At 52.6% G+C, this 20,308-nt stretch overlaps 1 protein-coding gene across 2 annotated transcripts in view; it reads right to left on the minus strand.

Moving 5' to 3' along the window:
- PEBP4 (phosphatidylethanolamine binding protein 4) overlaps nucleotides 1-20,308 on the minus strand; it is a 98,973-nt gene that overhangs the window by 37,788 nt on the left and 40,877 nt on the right. For both annotated transcript variants that reach the window (XM_033081477.2, XM_033081476.2), the window contains exon 4: nucleotides 9,894-9,992. In XM_033081477.2, the coding sequence (XP_032937368.1) occupies nucleotides 9,894-9,992 (99 nt within the window). The remainder of the gene's footprint in view (nucleotides 1-9,893; nucleotides 9,993-20,308) is intronic.

Consider the following 20,308-nt stretch of genomic DNA (forward strand, 5'->3'; position numbering starts at 1 on the left):
GAGAGCAGAATTCCCAAGGGATGAGCCAGGCAGTGAAGCCTTGAAAGAACATCCCAGGCCAGCAAGAAGGGAGATTTTGGGGTGTTTTCTCCTTTTTTTCCTACTCCCCAAAATGTGTAACCAACACTCTCCATCCTCCTGTCCCCGTTGCATCCCTGTGGGATGGACCTTCGCAAAATTCAGCTGAGTCGTGGTTGGTGCTGGGGGTGCTTCCAACTCCTGGAGATTGCTTAGTGTGTAATTACCCGGGAGTATTAATTACAGTAATTTCACCATTATAAGCCGCACCATTTTGAAAAAAATTTTGGTCCAAACCGGAAGCACGGCTTATAATCAGGTGCGGTTTATATATGGACAAAGAACGAAAAGTTGCTGTTTTAGTTTGGAGTTTCTCTGCTGAGAAAGGCAGAAACTTCTCTTTGAAACAGAGAATGTAAACCCCTCCCTCAAAATTATTATAATTTTGAAATCAAGGGGCTCTCAGGCAAAGATATGGGAATAGGAATAACAGTTCTTTACTAGGGAAATTAAAATAGAAATACAGAATTCCAAAGAACAACCCCAAGCCCTGCCAGAGTCAGAATCCAAGCTGACAGCCGTCAGTCAGGCAGGGTGTTGGCAGCAGTCCCATCCCATGGTGGCTGCATCCTCCTGCAGTGACAGATGTGGCTCAGCTGGAGCAGTGCTCCTGGACAAGGTGCAGTTTCCCTCTGGAGCTCCAGTGGTGATGTGGAGCAATCCCGTTTCCCTCTGGAGTCCAGTGGAGAAAGGGGCTCCCTTAGTGTCCCAAAACCTCTGTTTTTATCTTGGTAAGAAATGTTGGGCTCTTCCCCCTGGCTGGAGCAACTCCCAATGGGATGCAGTAATTTTATCAGTGCCACAGTGGGACTCAATGGCCATGAGCAGAAAATGACTGCCTGGAGGAAGGATGGGTTGTGAAAAGATAAAGAACACTGCCCCAGCTGGTTTATAAACCATGGCCATGGACAGGAGATATCCCATGAGATAAAGAACACTGCCCCAGCTGGTTTATAAACCATGGCCATTAATAGGAGATATCCCATGAGATAAAGAACACTGCCCCAGCTGGTTTATAAACCATGGCCATGAACAGGAGATATCCCATGAGATAAAGAACACTGCCCCAGCTGGTTTCAATGGATGCCCATTAGCAGAATATCTCCCACAGAGATCAGGATCACTGCCCCACCCTCAGCAGATGTTGATATGTCCCCAAGTGCCACATGCACGTGGCATTAAAAATTCTTTTGGAATGGGGAAGGAATCTTCCCAATATCCAGCCTAAACCTGTCCTGGCACATCTTTTTGTCCTGTTGTTTGAATCTAGGAGAAGAAACTGGTCCCTGCCAGTGCACTGTCTCCTTCCAGGCACAGAATCTCCATTCAAACATTTCTCAGGGTGAGAAATTCATGGAATCAAGAGTGGTTTGGGTGGGAAAGGACCCGAAATCTCATCCAGTTCCAAGGGCAGGGACATCTTCCACTGTCCCAGGTTGCTCCAAACCCTGTTCAGCCTGGCCTTGGACACTTTCAGGCACAGCCACAACTTCTCTGGGAAATCCATCCAAGGGCCTCAACACCCTCACAGGGAAGAATTTGTTCCACAGGAGCTTGGAGTGCAAAGAAAACTTTCCCCTGAGCTGCAATCTCTTTACTTATTTTGGCTTTTTTTTTTTTTGCTTTTTTTTTTTTAATTTCTTTTATTAATAAAGGCTTCATTAACGAGCAGCGACAGAAACTCACACCAGGGAACTGAGTATTCCGAGGAGCCAAGTCATCAATTAAACCAACATTTCCCTCTGTTCTTTCCCTTTCAAACCCTCGGTTTCATCACCAAAAAGCCGAGTTGAGAGGGCTCCAGCGAGGAGGAACAATAGCAGGGCACCAACTCCTACATCTGCCCCTTCTCCCCCTCTAACGAGGCGGGGATCAGCGATCCCACAACCCCAGGGATCCTGGGAATCAGGGAGGCAAGGAAAGCTGATCCCAAAATGTGGAACCCCCCTGTCTGCACCTGATTTTTTCCCCCCTAGAGTTAATTAATGATTAAAAATCATTCCTTGTCCTGATTTTTTTTCACCTGCTGGGATGGTGATCAGGAAAAAGCATCCCTACAACTCTTCACCCACCAGGCCAGGAGCAGGAAGGGCAGCAGCCAGCAATGAACAGCTGAGATCTCGGAATTTTGATAAATCCCAGCGCTCTGGATGAGAACTCTGGATAAGATTTCCACGTGCTACAGAGGAAAAGTTTCCTGCAGAGCACAGGGACAAGGGACAGGGGACAGAGCCGCGGGTGAGCAGCACCACTGCCATCCCTCCCTTGTACAAAAACCCCATAATTTTTAAGGTTAATAAAGCCCTTGTTTGCTTAAGACAGCACCTGTTTCTATGGTGACACTCGCAGCCCGGAGCCTGTTTATCAGCGGTGACAAACGCGGGGGGAAGGCCACAGGTGCTGGGGACAGCGGTGCCACCACCCCTGGGCACCCATGGGACCCCCACCCCGCCCTGCAGCGCTGTGGGAAGGGCTGGAGCTGCACCCACAGCGGGGAAAAGCGCGATGGGCCATGCTGGGAATGGGTTTGTTCCTAAAACAATTCCCAAATTGCCTCCGTGCCTCAGTTTCCCCTGGGGAGGGGTTGGTGGCTGAGCAGAGCAGAGCAGAGCAGAGCAGAGCAGAGCCCGGCGGGTCCCGCTCGCTCCCAGCCTGGCGCAGGATTTCTCCCGGCTGGCAGAACCCGTTTCCATAACGACTTTTTCTGTTACAAACATATTTTGATAAAAATAAAGTTAAAGCGGCGAGGCTTTGGTGGAGTACAAATTCGCTGCTCTCGCCCTCCCCCTTCCTCCTCCCCGAGGAGGGGGAATAAAGAAGGAAAGCTTTCCATTTGAAGGGCAGTATTTTCTCCCTTCTTTTTTTCTTTCCCCACTGAATACAAAATGGAAAACCTTGTTTACCGGGGACTCGCTGTAAACCGGTTCCGACTCTGCCTGGTTACCCGATGCTCTACAGTATGTACAGGATAATGTGATAAATTCATTTCCAATTCACTGCATTATCCTTTGAATATTTTAATGACTCATTGAATGGAGTAAAAAAAAAAAAAAAAAAGAGGGAGAAGAAAAAAAAAAAAGCTATTTCAAATGAACAATTATGCTGCATTAGAGTAAAGGCTGATTATATTTAAACACTGCTTCCATGGATAACGGGACATATCGACCTCCGCCTATAAGAGCTAATTTGGCTCTTATCTCTAAATAATTTTACACTGCAAATTACCATGAAAACCTAAAGGGCTTTAAAAACATTCATCAAAAGATATTATTCCACTTTGTAGCAACATTTTTATTTAAATTATTTTGAATAGGAGTGAAAGCATCTCTCGTGTTTGACAATCGGAGCGGCGACGGAGCAGCGGCTGATAAGGAAGGGCGAGCGGCGCCGAGGGGATGGGATGGGATGGGATGTTCCAGCCTGAAAACCCACCTGGGCCACCAAAGCCCGAGCCAAACCCCGGAGTTGGTGGCGTGCCAAAGTGCTGCAGCACCCAGGAGTGGCGTTCAGGGCTGCTGGAGCTGCTTCCCTCCAAACCGGGGGGTGGCAAAGCCCGGGGGATGCCGGAGGGATGGCAGGGAGACAGCGAGCGGGGCTGGGGGAGGCTGCGGTGGCGCCCGGGGATTTGGGGGTGGGACCCGAAAAATGCTGGGGTGGGACCCGAAAAATGCTGGGGTGGGACCCGGGGATTCAGGGGTAAAATACCCAAGGGATGCTGGGGTAGTACCCAAAAAATGCTGGGGTGGTACTCAGGGATTTGGGAGTGGTACCCAAAAAGTGCTGGGGTAGTTCCCAGGGGATGCTGAGATGACACCCAAAAAATGCTGGGGTGATACCCAGCGATTCAGGGGCGATACCCAGGGGATACTGGGGTGACACCCAAAAAATGCTGGGGTGGCACTCAGGGATTTGGGAGTGGTACCCAAAAAGTGCTGGGGTAGTTCCCAGGGGATGCTGAGATGATACCCAAAAAATGCTGGGGTGATACCCAGCGATTCAGGGGCGATACCCAAGGGGTACTGGGGTGACACCCAGAAAATGCTGGGATGGTACTCAGGGATTTGGGGGTGATATCCCAAAAATGCTGGAGTGGTACCCAGCGATTCAGGGGTAAAATACCCAAGGAATGCTGGGGTGGTACCCCAAAAATGCTGTGGTAATACCCAGGGATTTGGGGGCAATACCCAAAAAATGCTGGGGTGGTAACCAGGGGATGGTGGGCGATGCTGGAGAGATGCTGGGTGACACTGGGGTGACACTGGGTGATACTGGGCCATGCTGGTCTGACACTAGGGTGGTACCCAAGCACTGCTGGGTAACACTGGGGTGACACTGAGTGACACTGAGGTGATGCTTGGTGATACTGGGGTGACACTGAGTGATGCTGGGTGACCCTGGGTGACACTGGAGTGACACTGGGTGAACTGGGGCAGTACCAAAGCACTGCTGGATAAGACTGAGGTGACATTGAACGACACTGAGTGACACTGAGGTGACACTGAGTGACATTGGGGTGACACTGAGGGCACTGCATGGTATCCAGGCATTGCTCAGTAACACTGGGGTGACATTGGGTGACTCTGGGGTGACACTGGGTGATGCTGGGGTGACACTGGATGAATTGGAGTGGTACCCAAGCACTGCTGGGTAACACTGGGGTGACATTGAGTGACACTGAGTGACACTGGGGTGATGCTGAGTGAACTGGGGTGGTACCCAAGCACTGCTGGGTAACACTGGGGTGACACTGAGGTGACACTGGGTGACTCTGAGTGACATTGGGGTGACACTGAGTGCACTGCATGGTATCCAGGCACTGCTGAGTAACACTGGGGTGACACTGGGTGACACTGGGGTGACACTGGGTGACACTGGGGTGGTACCCAAGCACTGCTGGGTAACTCTGGTGTGACACTGGGTGATGCTGGGTGACACTGGGGTGACACTGGGGTGACACTGGGGTCACACTGGCCTGACATGAGTGACACTGGGTGAACTGGGGTGGTACCTAAGCACTGCTGGGTAACACTGGGGTGACATTGGTGACACTGAGGTGACACTGAGGTGACACTGGGTGAACTGGGGTGGTACCCAGACACTGCTGGGTAACACTGGTGTGACGCTGGGGTGACACTGGGGTGACACTGGGGGAACTGGGGTGGTACCTAAGCACTGCTGGGTAACACTGGGGTGACATTGAGTGACACTGAGTGACACTGGAGTGATGCTGGGTGACATTGGGGTGACACTGGTGTGACACTGGGTGATGCTGGGTGACACTGAGGTGACACTGGGGTGACACTGAGGTGACACCGGGGTGACACCAGGCCACTGGTGGCCGCGGCCACCCCGTCCCTCCCGCAGAGAGTCACTTGCGAGCCCCTGCGTGCACCAAAGCAGCAGAAGGTGCCGTGGAAAGCCCACACGGTTATTTTCGAGCCAGTGTGCAAATAAGGCTGTCAGCTGAAGCTGCTCGGAGCCAAGGCTTCCACATCCCCCCCAGGATCTGCAGCTCGAGGAGACACCATGTGGTGAGCCCACGTGTGGGGCTGGGGGAGCGGCAAAACTCCGCCTGCAGCCCCGGCAGGACACGCCAGGACAGCCCCAGAGCAGCCCGGTATGGGGACAGAGCTGAGGTGGCTTTGTGATGGTGTCCTCATGGGTGGGGATGATTTTTTGGGGTTTTTTTTGTGGGAGTTATGGGATTTGGGGGATGTATACACATCCTGCAGCCCCAGTAGAGCATCCCCAGACACCCCCAGAGCACCTCAGACACAGGGACTGAGCTGAGGTATTTCTGTCCCCATGTCCTCATGGGATTGGGATGATTTTTTGGGTTTTTTTTGGTGGGATTTATGGGATTTGGGGGATGTATACACATCCTGCAGCCCCAGCAGGACCTGTCAGGACAGCCCCAGAGCACCCCAGATACAGGGACTGAGCTGAGGTGGTTTTGTGACAGTGTCCTCATGGGTGGGGATGATTTTTGGGTGGTTTATTGTGGGATTTGTGGGATTTATATGAGTCCTGCAAGCCCAGTAGGACACACCAGGACACCCCCAGAGCACCCCAGATATGAGGACTGAGCTGAGGTGGTTCTGTCCTGGTGTCCTCATGGGTGGGGATGATTTTTGAGGTGGTTTATTGGGGTATTTGAGGGGTTTATACACGTCCTGCAGCCCTGGTAGGACACACCAGGACAGCCCCAGAGCAGCCCAGATACGGGGACAGAGCTGAGGTGGCTTTGTCCCCGTGTCCTCATGGGTGGGGATGATTTTTGGGGTAGTTTATTGGGGCATTTGAGAGGTTTATACACGTCCTGCAGCCCCAGCAGAGCATCCCCAGACACCCCCAGAGCACCTCAGACACAGGGACTGAGCTGAGATGGTTCTGTCCTGGTGTCCTCATGGATGGAGATGATTTTTTGGGTTTTTTTGTGGGATTTGGGGGATGTATGCATGTCCTGCAGTCCCAGCAGGACACACCAGGACAGCCCCAGAGCACCCCAGATACAGGGACTGAGCTGAGGTGGCTTTGTGATGGTGTCCTCATGGGTGGGGATGATTTTTTGGGGTTTTTTTTGTGGGAGTTATGGGATTTGGGGGATGTATACACATCCTGCACCCCCAGTAGAGCATCCCCAGACACCCCCAGAGCACCTCAGACACAGGGACTGAGCTGAGGTGTTTCTGTCCCCATGTCCTCATGGGATTGGGATGATTTTTTGGGGTTTTTTTGGTGGGATTTATGGGATTTGGGGGACGTTTGCACATCCTGCAGCCCCAGCAGGACCTGTCAGGACAGCCCCAGAGCACCCCAGATACAGGGACTGAGCTGAGGTGGTTCTGTCCTGGTGTCCTCGTGGATGGGGATGATTTTTTGGGTGTTTTTTGTGGGATTTGTGGGGTTTACACACATCCTACACCCCGGCAGGACACACCAGGACAGCCCCAGATAAAGGGACTGAGCTGAGGTGGTTCTGTCCTGGTGTCCTCATGGATGGAGATGATTTTTTGGGTTTTTTTTTTTTGTGGGATTTGTGGGATTTATACACGTCCTGCAGCCCCAGCAGGACACGCCAGGACACCCCCAGATAAAGGGACTGAGCTGAGGTGGTTCTGTCCTGGTGTCCTCACAGGATTGGAATGATTTTTTGGGTGTTTTTAAATGCTTCTGTGGGATTTTTAGGGTTTATACACGTCCTGCAGGCCTGGCAGGACACACCAGGACACCCCCAGAGCCCAGATACGGGGACTGAGCTGAGATGGTTCTGTCCTGGTGTTCTCATGGATGGGGATGATTTTTGGGGTGGTTTATTGTGGGATTTGGGGGATGTTTACACATCCTGCAGCCCCAGCAGTGCACCCTCAGTGCACCCCAATACAGGGACCGAGCTGAGGTCCCTGCATTTGTTTGTGTCCTCATGGATGGGGATGATTTTTAGGGTTTTTTTGTGAAATTTGTGGGATTTACACACATCCTGTAGCCCCAGCAGTGCACCCCAATATAGGGACTGAGTAGAGGTGCTTTTGTCCCCATGTCCTCATGGGATTGGGATGATTTTTTGGGTTTTTTTGGGGGAGAATTTGTGGAATTTGTGGGATTTATACACACCCTGCATCCCCAGAAGGACACACCAGGACACCCCCAGTGCCTCCCAACACAGGGACTGAGCTGAGCTGGTTTTGTCCCCATGTCCTCATGGGATGAGGATGATTTTTTTGGTGGTTTTTTGTGGAATTTGTGGGATTTGTGGCATTTTTGGGATTTATACACGTCCTGCAGCCCCAGCAGTGAACCCCAACACAGGGACTGAGCAGAAGTGGTTTTGTCCCCATGTCCTCATGGGATTGGGATGATTTTTTGGGGTTTTTTGTGGAATTTGTGGGATTTACACACATCCTGCAGCCCCAGCAGTGCACCCCCAGACACCCCCAATGCACCCCAATACAGGGACTGAGCTGAGGTGGTTCTGTCCTGGTGTCCTCATGGGTGGGGATGATTTTTGGGGAGGTTTATTGTGGGATTTATGGGATTTGTGGGATTTATACACATCCTGCAGCCCCAGCAGTGCACCCCAATACAGGGACTGAGCTGAGGTGGTTCTGTCCCCGTGTCCTCACAGGATTTGGATTATTTTTGGGGTTTTTTTGGGTGAGAATTTGGGGGATTTATACACATCCTGCAGCCCCAGCAGTGAACCCCAATACAGGGACTGAGCTGAGGTGGTTTTGTCCCAGTGTCCTCATGGACTTGGATGACATTTTGTGGTTTTTGTGGGATTTCTGTGCATTTCTGTGTGTGTACAAGAGAGATCCATATCCACACACCCACGGGAGACAGCGAGGATATATTTATCCCATCATTATAGGGATCATATCAATGTATAGGTTTTATATAGAGAAATGCAGGGAATCATGAATATCTCACTTGGGAAGGGACCATCAGGAGCATGGAGGCCAAATCCCTGCTCAGATATGTGCGTTTATATTTATATTATTTATCTCGTGATAAGAGAGATTAAGGAATTGTTGGGGTTGGGATCAGATGGGGAAAACCCTTTTCTTTCCCCAAAAATCTCCTTTTTTTTCCCCCACCTTTTTTCATGGCCTGACAGAATTTTTGACCTTAGAGATGACAAATGGCATCACCCAAAAAAAAAAAAATCCCACCTTCCATTCATGCTGGTTTGAATCCCACATTTGCCTCCTTGGCTTAAAGGATTTAAATTCCCACCAGAAAAAATAAATTTAAAAAAAAAAAAAAAGGAAAACCACAATAATTAGCAAGAGGGAAGGATCTGTGTACAGAAGGAAACACAGGAGCTTGGGCTCCTTTGCGTTTGGTAAATATTAAAATTAATGAGAGACTTTCAGGACCCTGTTGTTAGAAATGCAGAAGGGTTTCTGTGAAGGATAAAAAACACAAAACAACACAAAAAAAAAAAAAACCAAAAACCAAAAAAACCCCCAAGCCCTGCACACAAATTCCCGCAATTATTCCCGATGCTTCCTATTTTTCAGCCAATTATGGAATTCATGGAAAGTATTAATATCCCGTTTTAATTTGCTTAATATGCCCATTAACAATAAAAAGTCTAATTAAGGTATCTGTACAAAGAGCCCTCAGCAGTAATTTCAGAGACTAATAGAGGAGAACGACGTGATATTTCTTGTTAAATGCACGCTGCAAATTAATTGATATCTTAATTAGGCTTTAGTACCCAGATTATCGGTTAGATTGATTTAGGGTTGCAACACCTCGTTTTTTGAAGACATAAAAACAAGCAGGAGGGGGAAAAAAATCCTGATTTTCCAAAATATTTCTGAGAGTAAAGGCACGACCCGCCAGGACAGGGGAAAGAACTCATCCACAATCCATCCCAAACTCGTTTTCCCACTGAATTCAAACCATTTGTAATTAAAAAGAATTTAAAACTAGAGAAAGCATTGAGATTTCCACCAAACCTACTTGTTGTTTTTTTTTAGCCACCAAACCTAACTGGCAGCAGGAGCTGCTTGGAAGGACGCAGAGAAATCCGGCGGTGGGGAGTTGGCAAAGAGTTTTTTGGGTTTGTTGTTTTTTTTTTCCCAGCATTTCCTTAGGAGAAGGAGAAGAAAAAAAAAATACAAAAAACCCAAGCAGCAATATTTTTGGACCAGCCTGGCTCTTTATAGCCTGAGGAAGCACTTCCCTACCTACACAGCATTTCCATTTTTCTGGCTCATCCCTCCGGGGGTTTCACCGGGCGGGGTTTGCGTCCCCAGGGAATCCAGCCCGCCCCAAATCGTCGGGGATGAGCCCGGGGCACTCACCGGGATGTCGGTGACCATCCAGTGCCTCCAGAACTGCAGACTGGGCTCGGCTCTGTTGGGAGCATCGGGATCCACCATCACCAGGACGTATTTCATGTTCTGCAAGAGAGCAAAGGGGGATTTCTGGGTAAAAAAAAATACCAAATCCACGTTTTTCCACTCTTTCCCACCCCGGAGTGAGGAATGGGCACAAACCCACTGAGGGTGATTGAATCCCAAATTTTTCCAGAAGGAAAATGTGAGTTCTGCCTCCTCCAAATTCACCAAGGAGAATTCCTGCTGCTTCCAGCCATCCTCTCACCCCACCGGGGCACAGGATCGAAGCCACTCTGGTATTTTTGGGTTCCAGGGGTGGTTTTGGACAAGCTGGGTACCCCCTCCTCCATGAGGAGCCAAACTCTCCCCCAAACATCCCCAGATAACCAAAAGATGCTCCTGGGATGCTGCAGGAAGCAGCACCTGGGTGGGGTCGGGTACCACTCCTGGGTGATGGAATTGGACAAGGAGAGCTGGGATTTATGGACAGAGCTGGTTTATCCCCCAGGAAACCCCAGAGCCCAGCCCAGGTCCCCAGGGAGGGTGAGGGCAGCAAATCCTGCACATCCACCAACCCTAAATCCTGGTGGGATGGGGGGAAATCCATCCCAAACATCCCCTAAATCCAGAGCTGACAGTTGACACAACCCAATCATCCCCAACCCTAAATCCCGGTGGGACGTGAGGGAAACCCATCCCAAACACGCTCCAGACCCAGAGCTGCCAGCCTACACATCCACCAACCCCTTCCCAATCATCCCCAACCCCAAATCCTGGTGGGATGTGAGGGAAACCCATCCCAACCATGCTCTAGACCCTGCCATCAGCCTACACACCCACCAACCTCTTCCCAATCCTCTCCAACCCTAAATCCTGATGGGATACAAGAGAAATCCATCCCAAACATGCTCCAGACCCAGAGCTGCCAGCCTACACATCCACCAACCCCTTCCAAAGCATCCCTAACCCCAAATCCTGGCGGGATGTGAGGGGAACCCATCCCAAACACCCTCCAAAGCCAAAGCTATCAGCCTACACATCCATCAACCCCTTCCAAACCTTCCCCAGCCCTAAATCCTGATGGGATGCAAAGGAAATCCATCCCAAACACCCTCTAAATCCAGATCTTCCAGCCTACACATCCTCCAACCCCTTCCCAACCTTCCCCAGCCCTAAATCCTGATGGGATGCAAGGGAAACCCATCCCAAACCCCCTCCAGACCCAGAGCTGCCACCCTACACATCCCAATCATCCCCAACCCTAAATCTTGGTGAGATGCAAGGAAACCCATCCCAAACACCTTCCAGACCCTGCTATCAGCCTACACATCTGCCAACCCCTTCCAAACCATCCCCAACCCTAAATCCTGGTGGGATGTGAGGGTAATCCATCCCAAACACCCCCTAAAGCCAGAGCTGCCACCCTACACATCCCAATCATCTCCAACCCTAAATCCTGGTGGGATGTGAGGGAAAATCCATCCCAAACCCTCTCCAGACGCTGCTATCCCCAGGAAACCCCCAGAGCCCACCCCAGGTCCCCAGGGAGGGTTCCCATCCCCCAGCACGGAGCCCACGTGGATATTTTGGCTCGCTGAGGATGGAAGTGACCTCTGGAGGGAAAACCTGCTGATCTCCAGGGATTTGGCAGGACCTCGGGCTGCAGATTATCCCGCAAGCACCCGGCTTAAAGGATCTATATCCCAGTAAAACCTCCAGGTGCGTCTGCAGCCCCGGGGGCAGCGCTTTCCCAACCACCCTGCACTGAGCCCTGCAGTTCCCGCTGGGACCAGCTGGAGCTCCGAGCCTTCATCCCTTGTGAAACACGAGGATTTGCACAGAGAGGCTCTTGGGGCTCACTCAATGTTTTTGTTCCATTTCTCAACCTCTGGTTGGGGTAAAGAGGCGAAAAGATCCCGGGGTGTTGCCATAACCCTGTGCTCCCTTCCCTTGGAGTCCCACACGCCTCATAAATCTCTTTATGAGACCCCACCTCCACAGGGAGCTCGGTTTTTAACCAGAAAACGAGGATTTCAACCCATTTAGCCAACAGCTCGCAACAGGAAAATCCCAAATTTCTACAAATCTCCCTGCCCAGGTCCGTAAATCCCAACCTGGCATCATCCAGGGTGGGGGAATTACATCAACCCTGCAGATGTGAGCGTGGGAAAGGGGTGAGGCTGAAGGTCAGGACCTCGAGGCTGAGCCTCCACCACAGTTCCCAGCTGCAGCAGGCTGGGAAAAAAAATTAAAAAAAAAAAAAAAATAAAAATAACAAAAGGAGGTGGGGGGAAGAAGCAGCAAAATTCCTTAACAGCACCGAAATCAACGTTTAATAGGAAGGAGGAGGAGGGGAGGGGGGAGAAGAAGCCCGACAACCCAAAACCCTGTGCTGGAAGTGTGAAGGAATTTGAGCTCTAACTTTGGGGAGGGTGCGGAGCCGAGCTCGGCGTTTCTGAATCTCTCGGCTCCGCTCGGAGCCCAGCTGGTGGGAACAGAACGTGTAGTCATGGGACTGTCATCGTGTGCTGTCCAGGTTAACATGTAGCATTTCTATTACTATTAACAGACTTTCTGCTCCTCACTCCATCTGTTCTTCGAAATAATTGCAGTTGTACAGACCATGCCTTCGCTCCAGGCAGGCTCTGGGGAGAGGATAGTGCTTTTATGCAAAAAAAAAAAAAAAAAAAAAAAAATTAAAATAAAAAAAAAATGAAAATGGGGAAAAAAAAAAAAGTGTTAAAAAATAACAGCAAACACGAGAATAGAGTGCAAGTGAAGCTAACAGCAGGCTCGGAATTGGGGACAGATTGTGGCCTAGAAAGGTGACAGCACACGCAGCCGGGGAGCAGCGGGGCCGGACCCCGCTGGGGACAGGAGCTGGGGTCAGCGCCCTCAGCCCGGCTGCCCCTGCGGGATTTTTCTCTCTCCTCACCTGCTGGCCACCCTCAGAGCCACAATCCTTCACCTTCCACCTAAAATAGCAAAGCCTGAGCCGAGCTAATCCCGGCTGCTCATCCCGTGCTGCTCCCCAGGCTGCAGCAGCCCAAAAATCCACCCCAAACCCCCTGTGTGACATCCCCGGGCCCCAAACACGGGGGAGATGTTTTGGAACTGCTGGCAAGCAGCAGAGCAGCCTGAGAGTGGTGATTTGGGGTTTTTTTCTAATGCTGAAATCCCTCCTCGACACAGGCTAACAGCATTAGCTGCTGTCAGGGCTGCAGAAGGAGCCAGCCCCGAGTGACACGGGAGCTGCTCAGCTTTACAAGCATGAACCAGCCCCAGGGATTTTGGGGAGAGGAGGAGAAGTGGCTTTAGATCAGAAAATTCCTCTGGTGCACAGGAACAGGAGGCATCTTGCTGTGCAAAGGGAAGGGAGGGAGGGGGAGAGGGAAGGAGAAGATTTGGGTTCCTGTGGATGAAATTTTGGGGGGAAAAAAACTCCCCCAAAGCTTTGTCACCCATTCCTGCTCGGCCCAGGCCATGGAGAGAAGGAGCCAGTGTGTCCTGTTGGAATCATGGAATGGTTTGGGTGGGAAGAAAGCTTAAATCCCAGGGACACCTCCCTCTATGCTCTGCTCCAGTCCAGCCTTGGACATTTCCAGGGATCCAGGAGCAGCCACAGCAAATCTGGGAATTCCATCCCAGCCAGGAATTCCTTCCCAATATCCCATCAAATCCCAGTTTCCGTCATTTAGAAGCCATTCCCTGTGTCCTGTCCCTCCATGCCTTGTCCCCAGCCCCTCTCCAGCTCTCCTGGAGCCCCCTGAGCTCCTGGAAGGGGCTCTGAGCCCTGCCTGGACCCTTCCCTCCCCGTGTGACACCAACTGGGTCACCCATTCCTCACCTCAGGACACCTTAAAAATCAACATTTAACCACCGACAGGATCTGCTGCCTTCCCAAGAACTCAAATCCATGTCTCCACCTCCCAGCTTTCCCCCTGCTCCTCCACCCGACACGGAGCAGAGCTGGTGGCAGGTGACAAGAGCCCTGCGCTCCGTGTTTTCCCTGCTAATTGTTTCTAGAGGGGAAGCAGCAGCGAAATATCCAGTTATTCCTGCAGAAAGCATTAGCTGCTCCAATTAGGCACAGGTTTAGCAAAGCGGCTCGGAGCAGGCAGGGACTTTTCCAAGAGGCAGGAGAGGGATTTTGTGCGCTGAGGAGCCACACGGAGCTCAACAGATCCCGCCGAGCCGGGGCTGCGCAGGAATTAAAGACTTATCCAAATGAAAGCAAATAGGGTGTTAAGTGACACACATGTAAGAGCGAGCGGTTTCCTTGGAAACCAGCGCACATGGAAGCAGCACACATGCAGGGCTCCGGCGTTTTCTGCCCGGTTTGGAGCTGGGTGTGCCCAGGGGTGTCTGTGTCGGTGTGTCCGTCCCGTTGGTATCCAGGGCATGGAGGGGAAAATGGATTAAAATGTGATTTGTTCTGTGAAATGGGGATGGATGGTGCCCAGCTTTCCACACCAAAACTAAGGAAGGGTGATGCAGGCCCAGCCCGGATTCCCAGCTCAGGGATCCAAACTGGATCCTCCCAGCTCACCCTGGATGTTCCCTGCACAGCCCCACTCAAGGTGGAATTTCCATTCCCACCCAAATCCTTGATAGGATCTCCCTGGGTGCCGAAGGAAATCGTGGCACAGACAGGTTGTGATGCCATCTGAGCCAAAAAAAAAAAACTTTCATCTCCCCGGGAGCTGCAGCCTGGCATTGCCACAGCCTGGATTATCCTGCTGGGAAGGATTTGATGGCACGAGATGATCCAGGCTGGTCCCACCGGTGTGGAGATGGGATGGGGGATGAAGCAGGGTTTATGCAATGACAAAAAAACCTCAATCTACCCCAAAATCACCTCCCAGAGCAGGGCAGGAGCTGCTGGGAGCTGGGAAGGGCACCCAGAACATTGGGAAACATCCTCAGGGAGGTTTGGAGGGTCCAGTTCCCGTCCCACCAGCGCAGGAGCCGGAGGTGGAAGCGCCGCCAGCACCAGCTGAGATTTCAGATCAGTCTGGGCTCTTTTCTTGGCTTGTCCCCAGCACTAAAAAGTTTCTATAACAGGCACCGACTTCGCAATTCTACCGAGAGAAATTCCAGCTCCTTCCTCGGCGGCAAAGAAATTGTTTGGGAGCGAGTTGTGTTGTGGCTTGGGGAAGGAGCTGCAGGATTCCTCCTCCTCCTTTTCCACCTGTGCCTCGCCACTTCCAAATAAAACAGGTCAGCAAAATGAACCCTGCTCTGCAGGACTTGCCCAAGGGGACAAGTGGCACCTGCTCAAGGCTTGACCCGGCTCTCCCCAGGCCTGGCTCCTGCTGCCGAAGGGAATTTCATTGAATTTCCAAGTGCAGCTCTCCCCATCCCTCTGCTCGCTCCCTCGGGGCTCACCCGGCCAAATATTTATGCAGGCTAATGTCTTAATGAGGATTGATTCATCCAGGATGGCTCTGGAGTGTGTGTGAAAGGTCTGTTCCCAGATTAAGGGTTTGGGATGCTCTGAGGAACGGGTTGTTTGCTCTGGAAGAACAGTTTGTTTTCCCTCCTAGCAATAAAAAACACACCCAACACAGCCAGGAAAAAAGGGGAATAAATATTCCAAAGACCCCATTGTGCTGGAAAAGGAGGTGGAAATGTAGGTGATGGTGCTGCTGGAGCACTTTTGGGGAGGGAGGGGAGGAACAGGCTGCGATTCCCCATTCCCAACCCACTCTGGTTCTGCTGTGGCTCCCCCAAACCGAAATAATTCCTCATAAATCCTCAAGAGGAGAAGGCTGGGGGATGGAGCCACATGTCCCCAGCCCAGGAGGGAATGCACACCCTGAGAAGTGCCCGCCGAGCTGTGCCGTGCCCCCCCTTTCCCCAGGAGCTGTTTGTGCCTCTCCAGCCTAATGAGAGCAGCGCGTCCTCGTCCCCGGGCTGGGGACAGCGAGAACGGCCCCGCTCCGAGGGCAGGACAGCCGGGATGGACTCGGGAAAAGACACATTTCCACATTTACCGAGCCGAGTGTGAGCAGGAGGAGGAGGAGGAGGCGGCGAGCGGCCGCAGTGGCAGAGCGCAGCCTTCCAGCCCAATTACTATCACGCGGGGGGACACATGGATTGGTGACATTTGACATTTTCTACACAATATTTTGATGCAGAATGGCACCTCCGTCACAAATTATTTTCCAAAACTTGGCTTGGGTTCTGATGGCGTTTTTTTTTTAATTTTTTTTTAATTTATTTTTTTTTCTGTGGGGGGAAAAAAAATAAGAAAATAAAAGCGTTCCACCGGGGGTGGCATTTGAAGGGTCTGGTGTCCCCTCTGTGAGCTGTGCCACCAAGTGAGGAAACAAAGGGGGAAAACGCACCCAGAAATCCCAACCTTTGCTCCCATGCACCCACAAGGTCCTTGGGGACCCTCAAAAGCTTTTTCCCTGCTCCCTCCCGTGATTCCTGAGCTCGGGAACATCGGGGGGCCAGGGGTTCTCAGCGCTGGGAATTGCTGAACTCGGTGCTACCAGACACCTCGGCGAAGCTGAAATGACTTTAAATGCCTAAACATTTTAAAACAAACCCTGGAACAATTCAGCTCCGAACTCCTCGCCTGCTTTCTCTCCCTCCTCGCTCTCTCTCTCCCATTTTTACGGTTTCCAGAGCTGTTTTACGCCTCATTACCTGCACACTGTGAGTGATGTCTGTCGGTCCTAGAGCTGTAAATACCTTAAATCATGCTTCATTAAGAATATCTCTGGTGCTATTAAAGAGCTATAATAGACAACGAGTTAACAGATGATTAAATATGAACTCCATTTGTGTCACTCACCGCGGGCAGGAAGAGGCTTTAAGTTTTTTAAACTCGCTCTCATTATCTGGGGAAGTGGCGGGGATGGAGGGGGATGGAGGGAGGCTCGCCTGGGATGAAGGGATGCTGGCTTGGAAATGTGGGGATGGGGTGGAGGGAGGCTGGGATGGGGTGGGGAGAGGATGGGATGGGGTGGAAGGAGGCTGGGATGGGATGGGATGGGATGGGATGGGATGGGATGGGATGGGATGGGATGGGATGGGATGGGATGGGATGGGATGGGATGGGATGGGATGGGATGGGATGGGATGGGATGGGGTGTGGTGGGGAGAGGTTGGGATGGGGTGGAGGGAGGATGGAATGGGATGGGGAGAGGATGGGATGAGGTGGAAGGAGGTTGGGATGGGGCGGGGAGAGGATGGGATGGGGTGAAGGGAGGGTGGAATGGGGTGGAAAGAGGTGGGGATGGGGTGGGGAGAGGATGGGATGGGATGGAGGGAGGCTGGGATGAGGTGGGGAGAGGATGGGATGAGGGAGGCAGGGATGGGGTGGAAGGAGGCTGGGATGGGGTGGAAGGAGGCTGGGATGGGGTGGAGGGAAGCTGGGATGGAATGGAAGGAGGCTGGGATGGGATGAAGGGAGGTTGGGATGGGGTGGAGGGAGGTTGGGATGGAAGGAGGCTGGGATGGGGTGAAGGGAGGCTGGGATGGGATGGAGGGAGGTTGGGATGGGGTGGGGAGAGGATGGGATGGGGTGGAAGGAGGCTGGGATGGGATGGAAGGAGGCTGGGATGGGATGGAAGGAGGCTGGGATGGGATGGAGGGATGTGGACATGGAAATGGAGAGGTGGGGATGGAGAGGCTTTTGTGTGGGATCAAAGGATGCTCAGATAGAAATGGGGGATTGGGGATGGAGGGATGCTCAAAGGAGATGGAGGGATGGAAATGGAGGGATGGGAATGGAGGGATCCTCACATGGAGGGATGGGAATGGAAGGATGGGAATGGAGGGATCCTCACATGGAGGTTTGGGAATGGAAGGATGGAAATGGAGGGATGGGAATGGAGGGATCCTCACATGAAGGGATGGAAATGGAGGGATGGGAATGGAGGGATCCTCACATGAAGGGATGGGAATGGAAGGATGGGAATGGAAGGATGGGAATGAAGGAATCCTCACATGGAGGGATGGAAATGGAGGTTCGGGAATGGAGGGATGGGAATGGAGGAATCCTCACACAGAGACACAGCAATGCTCCTTGGACATGGAGGGATGCTCGTGAGGAGCCCCAGGGACAGGAATGGAGCATGTTCTGTGTGGAGATGCAGGGATTGTCCCATGGATGGAGGGATGGAAGGATGTGAATGGAAGAAAGTTGTGGAATGTGGATGGAAGAAAATGGTGGAATGTGTGGAGATGGAGAGAGGGGGATTGAGGGGTGGTGGAGGGATGAGGGTTTAGGGAGATGGAGAGAGGGGAGTGAAAGGATGCTCACAGAAATAGAGGGATGAGGATTTAGGGATGCTCACATGGGGATGAAGGGATGCTTGAGAGGGGATTTCCCATGGAGACAGAGGGATGCCGGCACCAGGGGTGTCCCAAAACCAGGAAACACCCAGGAGGCACCAGCTTCTCACTGTGATTCCAGGCTGATAATCCTTGCTTGGATTTTCCCAGCTGGGGTCTGGCAGACAGAGATTATAAAAAAAATCAAATAAAGGAGGAGGTGGGCACTGAGGAGATGCTTTGGATGGGACAGGATGAATACCTGGAAAGGTGGATGGGGTTGAGGGATGCATGGATAGCTGGGAAAAGGGCTGGAGGGTGGCAGCACGGATGGAAATGCAGAAGGGATTGAGCATTGCTGGCTCTCCAACACCAGAATAGCTCAGCACAAACAAATTGCCAAAGCACAAATTAAATAATAATTAATACCATTAAAATCCCATGAGCACACAAAAATACTGAGGAAAATTAAATAATGAGTGTTTTCTTCTCTTCTGGATTAGATTCTGCTCTGTGAAAAGAAAGAGCATTTTCACAGGCTCTGGAACAAAGTAGAATTATCCCTCTGTCACAGTCCTGGCTTCCCACTGGGATTGGGGTGTGGATGGTGCTGAACACCCAGCACATCCCAAACTGGGCTGGGGGAGCTGGGGAGGGGTCTGGAGAATTCCTGAGGGAGCTGGGAAGGGGCTGGAGAATTCCTGAGGGAGCTGGGGAGGGGTCTGGAGAATTCCTGAGGGAGCTGGGAAGGGGCTGGAGAATTCCTGAGGGAGCTGGGGAGGGGCTGGAGAATCCCTGAGGGAGCTGGGAAGGGGCTCAGCCTGGAGAAAAGGAGGCTCAGGAGGGACCTTGTGGCTCTGCACAAGTCCCTGCCAGGAGGGGACAGCCCCAGGTCGGGCTCTGCTCCAGGAACAGGGACAGGAGCAGAGGGAACGGCCTCAGGCTGGGCCAGGGGAGCTCAGGGGGGACAGCAGCAGGAATTTCCCCATGGAAAGGGGGCTCAGGGATTGGAAGTGCCCAGCGGGGTTTGGATCCCATCCCTGGAGGTGACACCCAGTGACAAGGTGGGGATCAGGCTCAGGTTGGATTTGGTGATCCCAGATTCATCCCCAACCATTCTGAGGGAGGGTTTGGGGACAAGGACAGACCCTGGCTGTGGCAAATCCGGGTGGCCTGAGTGTGCCCCACATGGTCACTGTCCCCGCAGGTGTCCCCGTGGGCTTTGTGAGGGGTGTCACAGCAGCACAGGGGGTTCAGAGGAGCCCCCCCAGCTCCTCCCCAGCCTTTTCCCCATCCCCTCCTGCCCTGGGATCAGCCTTAAAACCATCCAGACACTGGAGAGGGGGACAAGGGACAATCCTCAGCATGTCCCACACTCCCCAAATCCCATCTCAGCTCCAAGAGAAAAATCACAGCCTCATTCCTTGTGGGGGATAAATCCCCCCCTACACCGATCACTGCTCATTGCCGACCCCTCGCTCCAGCCCTGACCCCTCCCAGCCCCAGGGACCCCCGACCGCCCCCGAGGCCACCGGGAGGTCCCGGGCAGGCCGCGCTGGTGGCGGCGGGGACGGTGACACTGCTGTCCCCAAGGACGGCGCTGGTAATTGAATCTCGGCGCTGCGGGATGAGTTCGGAGGAAAAAGTCATTTCCGAGCTGTCCGAGCCGCGCAGAGCCCTGAGCTCCTCCTCGCCCCCGAGCGCAGCCCGATGTCCCCTCTGCTCCCCCATGTCCCCTCTGCTCCCCCCGAATGTCCCCTCTGCTCCCCCCCATGTCCCTTCTGCTCTTCCCGCTGTCCCCTCTGCTCCCCCGATGTCCCCTCTGCTCTCCCCCATGTCCCCTCTGCTCTCCCCGCTGTCCCCTCTGCTCCCCCGATGTCCCCTCTGCTCTCCCCCATGTCCCCTCTGCTCTCCCCGCTGTCCCCTCTGCTCCCCCGCTGTCCCCTCTGCTCTCCCCCATGTCCCCTCTGCTCTCCCCGCTGTCCCCTCTGCTCCCCCGCTGTCCCCTCTGCTCTCCCCCATGTCCCCTCTGCTCTCCCCGCTGTCCCCTCTGCTCCCCCGCTGTCCCCTCTGCTCTCCCCCATGTCCCC

This window comes from Catharus ustulatus, chromosome 27, assembly GCF_009819885.2.
Source record: "Catharus ustulatus isolate bCatUst1 chromosome 27, bCatUst1.pri.v2, whole genome shotgun sequence".
Taxonomy (NCBI): Eukaryota; Metazoa; Chordata; class Aves; order Passeriformes; family Turdidae; genus Catharus; species Catharus ustulatus.